The 13,914-nt window shown below is 40.6% G+C and overlaps 1 protein-coding gene across 1 annotated transcript in view; it reads left to right on the forward strand.

Annotated features, from left to right (window-relative positions):
• WIF1 (WNT inhibitory factor 1) overlaps positions 1-11,694 on the forward strand; it is a 37,475-nt gene extending 25,781 nt beyond the window's left edge. Inside the window, exons 5-10 of the mRNA XM_058022020.1 lie at positions 917-1,012; positions 2,587-2,682; positions 4,002-4,097; positions 7,862-7,957; positions 8,546-8,641; positions 10,857-11,694. Coding sequence (XP_057878003.1) covers positions 917-1,012; positions 2,587-2,682; positions 4,002-4,097; positions 7,862-7,957; positions 8,546-8,641; positions 10,857-10,978 — 602 coding nt within the window. The 3' untranslated portion in view covers positions 10,979-11,694. The remainder of the gene's footprint in view (positions 1-916; positions 1,013-2,586; positions 2,683-4,001; positions 4,098-7,861; positions 7,958-8,545; positions 8,642-10,856) is intronic.
• Positions 11,695-13,914: the final 2,220 nt, after the last annotated feature.

Below are 13,914 nucleotides of genomic sequence, written 5' to 3' on the forward strand. Positions count from 1 at the left end.
ATGTCACACAACAGAGCATCAAGATGAGGAGGTTGTGCCTACCACTGATCCCTACTGATGTTGAGTTTTTCTAATGGGAATAAGCAGTCTCTCCTGCCTGCCTTATTCTCCGTGAGGGATCTGGGAAGGCATTTTTGTGTAATTGTTTTTCTACCCAGCAGCCCTTTTTGATGGTATTCCATAAGGCTTTATTTAGTTTGCCTTCTTGTTTGATGGACTCTGGTGTTTTGAGGATAGTGGTGGCACCCAGAAGTATCTCTCATCCTTGTATAATCCTGCCGGTGTTGCCAAATGCTTTTATGTATTTGATCAGTAATTGAGATATGAATGAGAGCTGACGATGATGTAGAACTGTTGTGCAGGACTGCTTTCATCTTCCTTTCCTTTCTACCCTTCTTCCATTTAGCCTTGATGCTCACTCTTTCATGTGAACACAGATTTCATCATTGTCACCTCAGTGGTAACAGATGTGGTAATTAATGCAATGCAAGTTGCAGTGATGTCTACTTCAGGCTGCAGAAATCGAAACTGGTCCTGCACACTGAGGGTAGGTCTAACCAGACATGCAAGTTCTGGACTAAGCTGCCTGCTCACTTCCACACAGAAAATAAAGTACTGGATTGAGCAGAGCATCCACATTGCTCATGCACTTATCGAGCAATAGAGAGATGAAAATGCAGAGTCCACCAACAAGTGCAGCACCCATGGGAACATGTGATGGAACATCTATTGATAGACTAAAAGAAAAACTAATTTATCTTGAAGAAATCTTATCTGAATTCCCATTTCTTCAGTGTTTGTCTGACAGCAAAAATTTTGACTCTTATGTCAAAGAAATGTATTAATCCTACCGAGATCTAGCTGGCAGCTGAAGTATATAACATTTTAATTAAGATTGTTGTTATATTTTATGAAGCGGAATGTCCAGGAGGATGCAGAAATGGAGGAGTTTGCAACGAAAGACATGTCTGTGAATGTCCTGATGGATTTTATGGGCCTCATTGTGAGAAAGGTAATTTAATAAAATGTCTCAACTGTCTTCTTTACCACACTCTCAAGAAAACTGTATCTCCTGCACTGTATGCTCTCCTAAAATTAAGAATGGCCTTTTCTGAAGATTTTGTATGTTTTGAGTTCAAATATGTAAGAGAATTGTTATTATCATCCATGGTCTAGTGGAAATACAAATTGCTTACATGAAAAATATTTTCTCTTTCACAAATTACTTTTAACAAAAACTGATGCAATAGTTAAGTGATCCCTAATCACAGGGAATCCATCTGGCAAGAAGATTAAATAAAATTCTTCTGCTAATGAGGACTAGCTGTGAAACAAAGCACAGTGCTTTAGTTGCTCTGCATTTGTTTATTTGCAGATAAGATCTTTGTAAGCAGGCTGAAAACAAAAATGGGAAGATGAAGGAAAGATTCTCTTTCTCTTCCATGAGTGGATAATAGCCCAAACCAACATTTCCAGGAGTGATGAACCAAGAAATTGGTGTGACTTAGCAAGGAAATTAGATCTTTTTCCTGTCCCTCCCTTCCTTTCCCCAGTGGCAGTCCCTCCCCAGGGCGACTGGAGATGCCCATCCCCTTGGGCAACCTACTCCAATGCAATCATTCATTCCCAGATACTCTGGCTACATCAAAAATATTAAACACAAAGGATCAAGGACTGTTCTCTGGCCTGGAGAGGAACTGGCACAGCTTACATTCATATGTTTAATAAACTCTTACCTTCCAACAAACCCATTACAAACTCACTCCTGGGAGGAGCCTGTGATCACTACTCATCCCAAGACCATGGCCAGGAGGATTTGCTGGTCAGCTGGGACAAAGCCAAGCCACCAACAATTTCACAAGATGATTTCACAAGGCCATTTGGCCCCGTGCCTGGGCGCTGTTTAACTCACCAGCATGGACCCAACCTCACTGTGTGTACCAATTGTGGGCAACCACAAAGTGAAGCATTGCCCCCTAACATGCCTCCCTGAAGAGCCTTTTGAGGTGGCCACAACGCAGAGAGGTCTTGGAAGAGCACAGGAGCTCCAGAGAAGATTCATTGGGAGCATGCAGGACAGTTTGGCTGTGCAGCAGTCTTACCTAGCCAAAATTAGGTCTGCAGGAGTGGGGAAGGTTCATTGTAAAGCCTGCCTGGGAACCCCAGTGAGTTACTGACCCTTCTGAGATAGTCCTGCCTGCACAGCTGTGGAACCAGAATACAGCTGTAGAGAGCACTTGTCTGGGGGGGTTTTAAATATCCAGAGAGTGTAAGTGTGTGTGGGTACTTTGCTCTCCCCTGTCTGGTATTAAACTATACAAGAGGCAATTTCTGCTTACAAATGGAGTCAGATTTGAACTTCAATTAGCCTACAGTTCTTAGTAGCACTATACAGAAATTGCCAGATACAAACCAAAGATATAATAGATTTAACCCCTTACCAGAGGCACTTTGTTTTGACTTAGAACAATAAGCAGAAGGGAAAGTAGCTTAAGGAGTCAATGTGCACGTGTTTAAATGCCAGGAAGGTACTGACATTTGGACATTGCCACCAGCAATGCTTTTTCTGCTCTCCCCACCCCTCAGCACTGTGTGTTCCTCACTGCATGAACGGCGGGCTCTGCATCACACCCGGCCTCTGCATCTGCCCCCCGGGGTTCTACGGCATCAACTGCGACAAAGGTGAGCGCCCGCCAGAGCCCTGGCTCTGCGTGCAGCCGCTCTTCACCCACGTGTGCCAGGTTCCCTCTAGGAGAGCACTTTGGAAAGTCAGGCGAGCAATGAGTAAATAAGTTTCAAAATTAAAATTCTTAAAATAGATGCTATTGTGCAGGCTGGCAGCTGCTGGAAGAATGTAGGAAATTGTAGGGATCCATACACCCCAGCTCTGTGAAGGGTTGCTGGGATAATCCCTTCAGTTGATCCACTGAAAACTGATCTTACCACAAAAATCACTTCTATTTCTGGGGTGAGAAAAAAAACTACAAAAAAAAAAATCTCTATTTGAGCTCTATTTTCCTGTAGTAAAATTAATTTTACTAATTATTTAGTACATTAATGTGCTACATCTGGACACATGAAAAAAATATGCAAGCTATTCATTTTTCGTTGCTGCATTGGGACTCATGAAGGGTAAAAACCAACAATCAATTGTTCAGAACAGTAATTGGGAACAGTCTAAGCTGCCATGTAGAAAGAACTAAGTACTTTCCTGCAGAAGTGTAACTGACCTGCTCATGTCATGCTCCATTTGCCATTGCAGGTCTATATGAAGTAAAGACTGAATGCAAAAGGTCCTAGAGGCCTTTTCAGCAAAATAGTGGGAACCTTCCTATTACTTTACACAAACTATTGGTGTCAATGCCCTCACAACTTCTATCTAGTCTTTGAACAGACTTTCACCACATTTAGAAAATGCTTCAAATGTGCGCTTTAATTAAATGCTCCTGATGTCTTGAAGGATTAATGTGAATCCCAGCTGTTTGGTGAAAAGTCACATCTAACACAATGTAAGTTATTTGGCAGCTGAAAGTCAGAGCATTTGCATCTATGTCACCACACAGAAAAACTCACAGAGGTTTCTTTTCAGTCAAAGGATTACTTAAGAACTGTAGTGAAGTATCCTCTTGTAGAAATAGCTTCCAGTCCTAGGCTGTGCTCCTTTTATCAGACACTGGCAGTTTCAATAGCAATAGTGCCTTAATTCTTCAATGAGCTTTATAAGTGAGGGTTGATAAAGATGTAGCACAGTCTGTCCTCAGAGAGCTCACTGCTGTATTGTTCACTTGTCTCATTCTATATTGCCTTGTGTGTGTGCCCATGTAAAGCATTATGTAGGAATAACTGCATTTCAGTCTTACTTTGTAAAGCAGATGAAAAGAGGTTAATCCTGCTTTTACAACATACTCAATGTTTATTTATGATGAACAGCAGAGAACATTAAGTCCAAGTTAGCTCTAGTTCATGTTAATTAATTAGTTAATTCTTTTTATTTGCTTCAGCAAACTGTACAACAACCTGTTTCAATGGAGGAACGTGTTTCTATCTGGGAAAATGCATTTGTCCTTCAGGCTATGAGGGAGACCAATGTGAAATTAGTGAGTAGCATCTCTGTGTGCTTACTTTCATTTACAGCTTCTTCTACTGTCATTGCCTGAATGGTAACATTTGAGCTGCCTCTGCTGGGTGCAGAGCAAGGGGTCTCACACAGCACTTTGGGACCCTCTGAGTCAGATGCCACATGCCTCCAAACAAGTCTCCTACTCAGAAGTTTGATTCATTGCTGGACCATCTCACCCCCTGCCCTGTTCTGTTTTCACTAGTAACCAGGCTTGGTAACAATACTCAAGCCATAAGTATGCAAGCAACGCCCTGTGGCAGACATGTGCTGCCATGCCAAGCCTGTGGGGTGCATCTATTTTCAAACATTATGGCAAATCACACCTGGGCACAGCAGATTAAGTTTGAGCTGTCACCTCTGAAAGGGCTACTATAATTTGGGAATGAAAAGATTTGGGACAAAAGGAGAACTAAACTGTAAGAGCTGAGAGCTTTCATGTAACATGCAAAGTTACATTCACAAGGTAATTTGAGGATGTACAACCAGACCTCATTCTTCCTGGACTTACAACTTCTAACAGGACACTGTGCAGGAAAGCTTTCCCTACTGTAAATAATCCCACTAATATTTCCCAGCACCTTCACAGGAGCATGGAGAGCAGTATTTCGCCTAGGATATGTAAATGCTGATTTTTTAATATACATCAGTAGAAACAAGCTCTCCTCACAATTAGGAAATTTTTATCACTTTGGAAACACGTGGAAATAAACTCTTAACTTGCTATCAGCCAATACACAAAAACAAGTGAATTACTATGCAAAGAAAGTACACAGGTACACTAAGACCTACATTTTGCTCACTCTTTATGTGCAGATTAACAGTAGGTGTATGTAAATGTTTCACCATGTCTCTATGCATTACAAGGCATTTTGCAACTCCTTTTTACAGCATTAAAAATTCAGGGAAAAAGAAGCAGCAAAGCTTTATTGTTTTTAAGTAAATGAAGATTGCCCACTGATATAAATTCAGATCATATACCACAAGAACAACAGTGTGGGTTTTCACTGGATTTACCTTTGCTTATATCAAGTTCAAATTTGACTATTTGGCAGAACCCCATTTCTTTCTTCAGTCCCTAAAATGTCAATGTTGTTGACATTTTTCATATGAAAATTAAAGTTTGATTCAGAGAGAAACATGCATTTTATATTTGGTGGTGGGTTTTTTGAGGAGAATTCTTAGAACTCTTATTGCAGCATTTATAATTAAGTGCAGTCCATTTAATTGATCTGTCTGAGGAACTGAAGCTTGTATTTGTCTACTGCTGCTTGGGATAAGTGCAACTGTTTTGATTTCCTAGAAAGCTTTACCTGTGAAACTCAAATTAAATTAATTAAAATACAGGCAGTAAACTAGCTTCTGTACAAAAGAAAAAAGAGCAAATTCAGATTGTGGTAAACTGGGACAACGTCAATGAGAGCAAGGAAAGCGATGCACTTACTCTGGCTCTTGTAAAGCCAGGACTGCAATTGTTAGACTGTGATTGACAGCTGTCATCACCCCTGGGCACTGCATCAGCACAGCAGTGGAAGATTGCAAGAAATCTAGACAAGGCTTAGAAATACCAGAGCAGAAACACAACTCAGTCCATTTTCTTAGATCCAGGGCCAGCTACATTTAATCATGGGATTCTTAAAATAACGAGGGGGAAAAACCTTTCAACAGGCAGAAAGCCATCTTCTGAAAATTGCAAGGTTTTGTTGTTTTGTTGGGTTTTTTTAGAAATGGGTATAGGTTTTCAGTGCTTGTGTAATAATTGAATCCCTCTGTAAGACTCCTGGGAAGTGTACTGAACCCAGTCTACAAAACTAACAAGCATTCAAAGTCTTCCAGGTTTTTTCCTAATTAGTATTTCACTTTGAATCCAGAGTTTTGTTTTGCTTTGGATTCCTCTCCTACTTGTCACCAGCTGTTTTGTTGCTTTTTCCATCTCTAAGTCAATAACAGAGAGAGTTACTACTCTTTCCTTGATTCTGTGGCAATCCTAGTCCGAAGTTAATTGAGATGCACTGAGCCAAATGCTTGCCTGCTGCAACTTGGTGGAAGTTGATGTCACATTTCTTGACCCATATCCTTCAGATTTGCTTAAAGAACTAGGAAAGTTCATTGATTTCTTTAGCATTGCTCTTTCCAATTGTTAATTACTTGGGATGCAATTGTTTGTAAATTAGAATGCCTAAAGTTTCCCTCCCCAAAGGCTCCTGCAGAGGAATTGTGCTTTTACAGAAACTCTCCTCAGCACAGTTTGTTCCACCAGCTACTTATGAAAATTCTTTCAGAGTTATTAAAATAATTATGTAGAATAGGAATGAGTGTTTCCTTTATATTGACAATATACATGTGTATCACAAAGGTCTGTAGGGGTTGAGGGCTAAGCAGGTGCTGCCTGTGATGTTGAGCTCCCAAGAGGACAGTCTGTGACCATGAAATGAGGTTTTCGGCACAGCAAGCTAGTGTTGATGCTTAAATTATGATGTGCAGTTCTCAGTTAATACCTTTCTTAAAAAAAAAAAAAAAAGAAAAGAAAATAAGAGAAAGGGAAAGGAGAAGGGAAAAAGGGAAAGGGAAGGAAAGGAATCAGTTCGCTGCCCCAGGTTCCAGTTTTTATTTGCTTACAGATACAGGTAAATATTAGTGTTAAATCTAGGAAGGGTGCCTTTGTTTTCTCTTTTCTGAATGAAGAAGGAAGTCTAGTGGCATTAGAAAAGATAAAAAGTGGTTTTGGACCACAATGAGAAAATCTGCATTGGTACATATGGGCACCAAGGTGGCAGAAAAGTGAGGATGCAGTTCTTGGTGGCTCAAGAGTGCCCAGGAAGTGACAGTGAACCTCCCTCAGCTTGGGAGTGTCTGAGTTCATGGGCACTGTTCTTCCCTTCTTAGAGAGAAGATTTAATTAGTTCAGAAATGCAGACAAATTCTAACAAGGCAGTCTGATGGTGGGACATTGGATGTTAAGTTTGAGGAAGGTCCCTGGTGTGCCCAGAATGAAAGAAAGAAATTGAGTGTGGTTCTTCACCAGGAGGGCCTCCTCAGTCCCAGACAATCAGGGCCAAACAAGACTTCCTACAGCAACAACACCTGACCCAGCCTATGCCTTTGGCAAAGGCTGTTTGTGAAGGAAAGTAATTTCCAGACCAAGAGCCTGGAAAAATGTCTGCCAGTTCGGATTACTGTTAGCAAAGTTGCTCTGTTCTTTGCAAACAGGAAAGAAGGGCATGTATTTGTAATGAGCTCTTAGTTTCTGAGCTGCCATGTGGAACATTCCTCTCTGCAACATCCACAGCACCATGGTGTTCCCAGTCTGTGCTACAAGCTGAAGGGCCCAGCCAATCTATTTACTGTCTGCAAGTAGCAGCCACACCTGTCATTTCCTGAGTATCCTACTGCTCTCAGATGGCACTAGATTTTTTTCTGCTGGGGCCCCTCGGGTTTGGATCCCACTCTTTGGAACTGCATGGTCTGGGCAGGGCTGCCTCCCCTGTAAAGGGTGGGGAGAGCAGGAGTCAGTACTGACCAAGGTCACACAGGCTCTGGCCATGCCAAATTGTTGTCATATTCTCAAAGGAGAAGAACAATTTTAAGTTGGAAGCACAGACTTGCAGCAGAGTCTTTCCTGATGGATCTATAGTGCACACTCTAACATCTGGTGAGTTTTCAGGTACAGGCAAGCTTGTCTGACACTTGTCTCCAGTAGGCACAGGGGACTAAGACCACTGTTTCCACCTTTTCAATTTCTAGGTAAATGCCATCAACCATGTCGAAATGGAGGCAAATGTACTGGTAAGAACAAATGCAAGTGCTCCAAAGGCTACCAGGGAGACCTGTGTTCAAAGCGTGAGTACCAAAGCCACTCCTTCAGTCCCTGTGGGAACATCGAGCTCGCTGTGCAGTATCTGTTTTACATAACATCACTGCTAATTGTTTGTTGTCAAAGTAATTCAAGTTATTTTACTTTCTGGACGTACATCATACACCAGACTTAAGGAAATTATGAAACCAGAAACATTTTTTAACTGAAGTGTCCTCACAGGCCCTTCTGTACTCTTGAGTTTCTATAAAACAGCAGTGTGTCAGCTCAGCAATGGCAGTTTAGTGAGAGAAATGCTTAATGAAATGTCAATAATTTGCCATGTAAATATCCACCCTAAGTGGAGTGCTGGGGACTTCTCTCCTCTGGCTGGTTCTGATGGATGCTCATCTCTGCTGTACAACCTGATTCTCTTGCCAGGGGCTGAGCCAGACCTTGCCGGTAAAGAATGGGTGTGGACTGTTTCAGGGCTCTGACTGCAGTCAGTGCAAAGGCATAGATTTACTTTGAGAGCCCAGGACCAGCTCATCATGTGAAACAGCAGGGAGAGCAAATGTGTGACTGTCTCTGGAGGAAATGTCATGAGAACAAGTGTGTGTGTTCACTTTCTGCAGCTGTCTGCGAACCCAGCTGTGGCCTGTATGGCACCTGTGTGGAGCCCAACAAATGCCAGTGCAAGGAAGGCTGGCACGGGAGACACTGCAATAAAAGTAAGTGAGAAACCCTGAGAGTTGGATCTGAGGTGTTACACACCCAGTGCTATACAGAACTGACTGCCTCAAGAGCCTTTCCAGCATCATTAATAATACCACACTCCTTTTTCTCTGACCTTTAATCCAAGCAATAAAACAAAGGCTTTCAATACTCCATAATTTCACCTACTTAAAAAAATTCATAATAATTTGAAAGTGTTTTATCATGGCCATTTTTGTATTAGAAATTCCAGAATCTGGTATCAATCAGAGAAGGACTTGCATGTCCTCCCACCATAGCATGGAAGGGATCCAATTTTTTCAATACTCCTCAGTAATGTCAGCTAGCTTTGAAATGCTGGGTAGGTATTTTTAAAAATAAAACAATGTCAGGTTTTAAAACTGCTTGAAACTTAGAAAAAATGTAATGTCCTTTAGAAATTTTGGGGAAAACTTGAAGAATTATGCAAGATCTGTTCTTTGCAACTTTACATTTTAATTCTCCTCTTCCCACCCATGTTCCACAGCACACAAAATGCATTGCCCCAAAGCAAAGTTAAAGTTCTTGAAGTAAATTTCTGTTGTGCTTTTTGGTTCATTTACCATCTATTGTAGTAACTGATCATTTCACTGGGCTTAAAATGGTGTTGTATAATTATTTGAAATACAATAGGATATATCCAGTAAGAACTTCAGATTTAATTTTATGTTTCATGTGCAACAATACTGTAACAGCAGTGATCTTTATATACTCCCAAAAAATACTAATGTATATCACTGTTGGCTACCAATTCACATGTTGTGTTTTATGTGTCAATAATAAAAAAGTTTTCAGCTACAAAACCAATCAGCCATAAGGAATGTGAACCTTACGTTGCAGCATCAACTCAATGTTCACTTTTATTAAAACCTGTTGATGCATATGATTTTTGTCACATCAAAATGTATAGAATAAATACAGTATTTTCATTGAAAACTGAGTATTATCCAACTAAGATGGATTTTGCTGTGAAAATTAGGTTTGCTGTGAAAATTGGGAGTCTACTTTTCTGTCGTTACTTAGTGGATTTGTGTTTAAGTATTCATGCTACTCTCTGAAGGAGAAATACCGTTAATACAAGTTATGGTTAGAAAAAAGATATAAAGAAATGAATCACTACAAACTACAGTTTATAACTTTGGTATGAACTTTTTCTTCCTGTCATACTCTTCCTATAAAGAACTCAGATAGCACATGAAAACAAATACATACTTTAGGTGACCATCACCAAAGAAGTAATTACTTGTACAACAAAACCAAAGCTCACACCTGCCTTGTGATAAGAAGTCAATAGTCTCACATTATTGTAAACTCCAAGGTTTTGCATCCTTTATTACTTGGAGTTTGGATACAGTCCTGTTGTGTTTAGTACTGCAAAACTCTCTGTATTCAGCACAGAACCTGTGAAATGGGCATTTGGCAAAATTCACCCCCATTTTAAGTGTCCATTAATGTGCATGCACTGCAGTTCCCTCTTTTCAACTGGAACCAAACATCACCAGGTCTTGAGAGGAGACTTACAGTTAACTTGAGAGACTTGCTTCATATTCCATCGAATGAATGGCTCTTTGGTAAAGCTGTTTACTTTAAAAAAGAAGTGGCTAAAAAATTGAACAGAGGACTCAGTTTTTCAAAGTAATTTCCATGAGCTTTAAGTAATGAGATGAGTAAATGAACCTATAAAGAATTACAACATAATACTTTGAATTCCATTTTTATTGTTTGCTTTCATTTTCCACAACAAAGCAGCTCTACTAAGCCTGTTTCAGATGGCTTTTTTTCCCCCGGGTGTTTATGGTCACTGGTGTTCTTTTTCTTTGCACTCAGCTATAAACCTAAGCCCAGCTCAGGTAGCTGGTGCAGGTTCTCCCCAGGGGGTTGCTTACGCCCCACTCTAGAGCTGGCAGATCATCATGAGTGTAACCCACCTGGCATGGGGGTTACAGATGTGAACCCCAGGCTGAGTGACAGCCTGGCTGTGCTGGGATCCCTGGGCTCCCTGGCCAGGCCAAGCATCTGTCTGTCTGGCAGGACTCTGTTCGTCCTGAGGGGTAACAGACGTGTGAGCACTTTTGTAAGGCAAAGCAAAATCCTTTGTTCAAATGGGTAAGACAGTTTCCATTTGAAATATTAGCTGTGGATCACGAGCCCACTTCTGTGGATTCTTTTTTCTTGAACTGGATAATTTTCCAGGGTACGGAGCCAGCGGTCTGAGCGCCCTGAGGCCAGCAGGCAGCAAGCACAGGCAGCACACGCCTTCGCCAAAAAGGGCCGAGGAGAAGCATGTCCCACCCGAATCCAATTATATCTGGTGAGCTCCAACATCTGAAATGGTTCGTGTTACACAAAGTTCACAGCCTTCATTAACCTCTCATGGATTGAATGTTAAAATGCTCTTCATTACAGTTAAGATTACCGGCTGGAATTTTATTAGCTTCATTATAAACCAGTGAGCTGACACTTACTATTCCTTTTAAGTTTTATAAATACTTCTGTAGCATGATTATATAGGCTTCTTCTCTCAGTGCTTTGGATGGTGTTTTGTACTACACTTCAGTTACAGCTAAACTTCCCCTTTTTTTGGTTATATAGCAAATATTATCCGAAAATTAAGTAACAATATTCAAGGAGAAAATCCTGTAGATGCTAACCCTGAATTATTTCAATGACTACAGATGCAATTTGCCTAAGACAAAAGAAAGGTGCATTTTGCAAATTTTTACAAATTGTGTATTTAGACTTTTCCCTAAGAAAAACAAATACATAAATAAATAAGTTGCCTAATTTAAAAACTGAATAACTCAATTCAATGTTATTTTTGGCTTTACAGTTTTGTGTATTAAAAAGAAACTGCAGTGGTACCATTTAACTGACATAATGTATTGTAAACAAAGTAGAGCTATAATGTAAGAAGTTTCTGCATCAGCTTGAAGCAATATAATATATTGAAAACAGAACAGCTCTTATGTAATAAACTTTTTATACTGATTGTTATGTATAAAATAAAGACACTGCTTTAGTTTTTTGAGTACTGCTCTGTGTGGCCTCCTGCGGTCTCATCAGTGCTGGGTTGGGACGATGGCTTTTCTAGGACACCCTCATAAAACAGTGGCACTGTTGGGGTGGTATCCCTCTGTCTGCTTTTAGCCCCACAGATCTTCAAAATACTTCAGAAGAACAACCTCTTGTGCCTTGGCAAAGGAGGGGAGAACATGCAAAGCTGTGTGTTTTGCTCTCTGTACTTGTCCTCCTTGTACCACATCCTCCTGTTCCCATCCACCCATGTTGGTGTGCCCAGTTTGTGGTGCCTCAGGTGCTCAGAATGTTCTTCTTACAGCTTCTGCCCCAGCCACGTTCGCTGCTCAAGGGTGATGGTCCTTTGTCATGTTGGGATCACTCTGTAGAAGGTTTGGGTGCTGCTTCTTGCAACAGTCAAGGGCCATGTGATTTGTAATTTGATGTGGCTTGGAAGCAGAAAACATGCTTTCTGTCTGCACTGAAGAACAGTAAATATCCAATGGTTACTGGCCCTTGCTATAGTGTATTTCTGGCAATCTTATTATTTGGGAGAAAAATAAAAAAAATAAATAACATAAAATTGGAAACATTAGAGCTGAACTTTTCCCTCCACCGAGGCCAGGAAGAGGAGATGTGGGCAGGAAAGGTGCTCAGCCTCTGCCCACAGTCAGTGCTGTCCCAAAAGCACCCTATTCAGATTTAAAAAGATGGAAAAGAAGCAGCCTGAGGCAGAGAAGGAAACATTTTGGTGATGAAAACCTGGGGATAACTGTTTATGAAGGAAACATTTTTTGATATTTTTCTTAAAAGTGTTGAAAGGAGAAGATTAATCGTAGGTTGAGATTAAATGTGTAGCTGCTCCGTACACCCAGGGATGCCTCGGGAGCTGTGTACAAACATGAATGTCACATTTGCATGCTTTTTGTTCTTTCTGTAGCAAAGATTAAGTGGTTTATCACACAATACCGTAAAAAGCAGAGAAAATTCTTACTTAAAATTCCTCAGATATTTTGGCTGAACTTTTTCTGCTCCTGTCAATTTCTTAGAAAGTGCTTCCTTAAAAATAGCTACTGTATTCCTTTATACAGAGTAAATTTTTTGCTACTTGCCTTAAAGACACTTAATGCTGCTGTTTTGTTTTCAGAGTTTCACCACTGATTTTTGGAAGTATCATTATCATGAGAAGAATATAATCAGAAGGGTTACAAAAGGAAAAGACAGTCCTCAAAGTGCACACTGTACCACAACTCTTTCTTAAATAACATCAATTTTCTACACAAAATCTCCATATCTTTGCAGTCTGAGCACAAAGTTTCCTGTGTAAGAGGCAGTCCTTGATGTCAGAGTTTTAAGTTAAACTGAGAATGCTAAAAGAAGACATGAATTTTCCAGAAAAAGTCCAGCTGGGAGTTGGAAGCAATTTAGCCATTTGAAAATAAACTACAGAATTTGTCACATGCTATCACTAAACAGGACATACATATGAGGGAAAAAAGACCTGCCAGAGATGAAAATTATTTAAAAATAGCAAAAAAAAAATTCAAAATACCAATCCACTACAATAGGTCAGACAGAAACTGCCTTTTCAATGATATTTGGAAAGTTTGCAGTTAGCCAGAGCAAGATGCCAAACACTGCACTTGTGAGCAGCAGCTGTAAGGTGATGAAAATTAATAAAACAACATAAAATGTTAAAGTCACTATAACTCTACCAAAGAAATCTCAATTCTAGCAACTGACAAAATGATAGTTTTACAAAGGACTTCTAATAGTACTTGATAATTTGGGTGTCTAATATTGGCATCCTGCTATGGCCAGGTGCACACAACATTTCAAAGGACAAATACACAAGGCACACAAAGAAAGCAGAAGCAGACATCCTAAGGGCAAACTGCGTTTTTTGTACTGCTGACATTACTGAACTGATGCACATGCTTTTGGGGGTTGGTTTGGTTGTTTGTTTTATTTTTTCTTTGAAATTTGCATTTCAGGTTGGCTCTGTCTGTGCCATTGGATTTCAAACATATCTCTATCTGTGCCTCTTCACATCTTCACCTGTCTGCTGGGGAGCTGGAGAGAATTGTGGCCTTTTCTTGTTCATGCTGTGCTTGGCCTGGCAGCCTGTGCTGGTTCCACCTGCAGGGCAGGGGTACCAGGGGGCAGCAGGGCCCAGCACGCACCGGGTGCTGCTCAGGGTTCCTTCTGGCCAGGAGGCAGCACTGCCTGCTGCAAC

This window comes from Melospiza georgiana, chromosome 4 (assembly GCF_028018845.1).
Source record: "Melospiza georgiana isolate bMelGeo1 chromosome 4, bMelGeo1.pri, whole genome shotgun sequence".
In the NCBI taxonomy this organism is placed as follows: domain Eukaryota; kingdom Metazoa; phylum Chordata; class Aves; order Passeriformes; family Passerellidae; genus Melospiza; species Melospiza georgiana.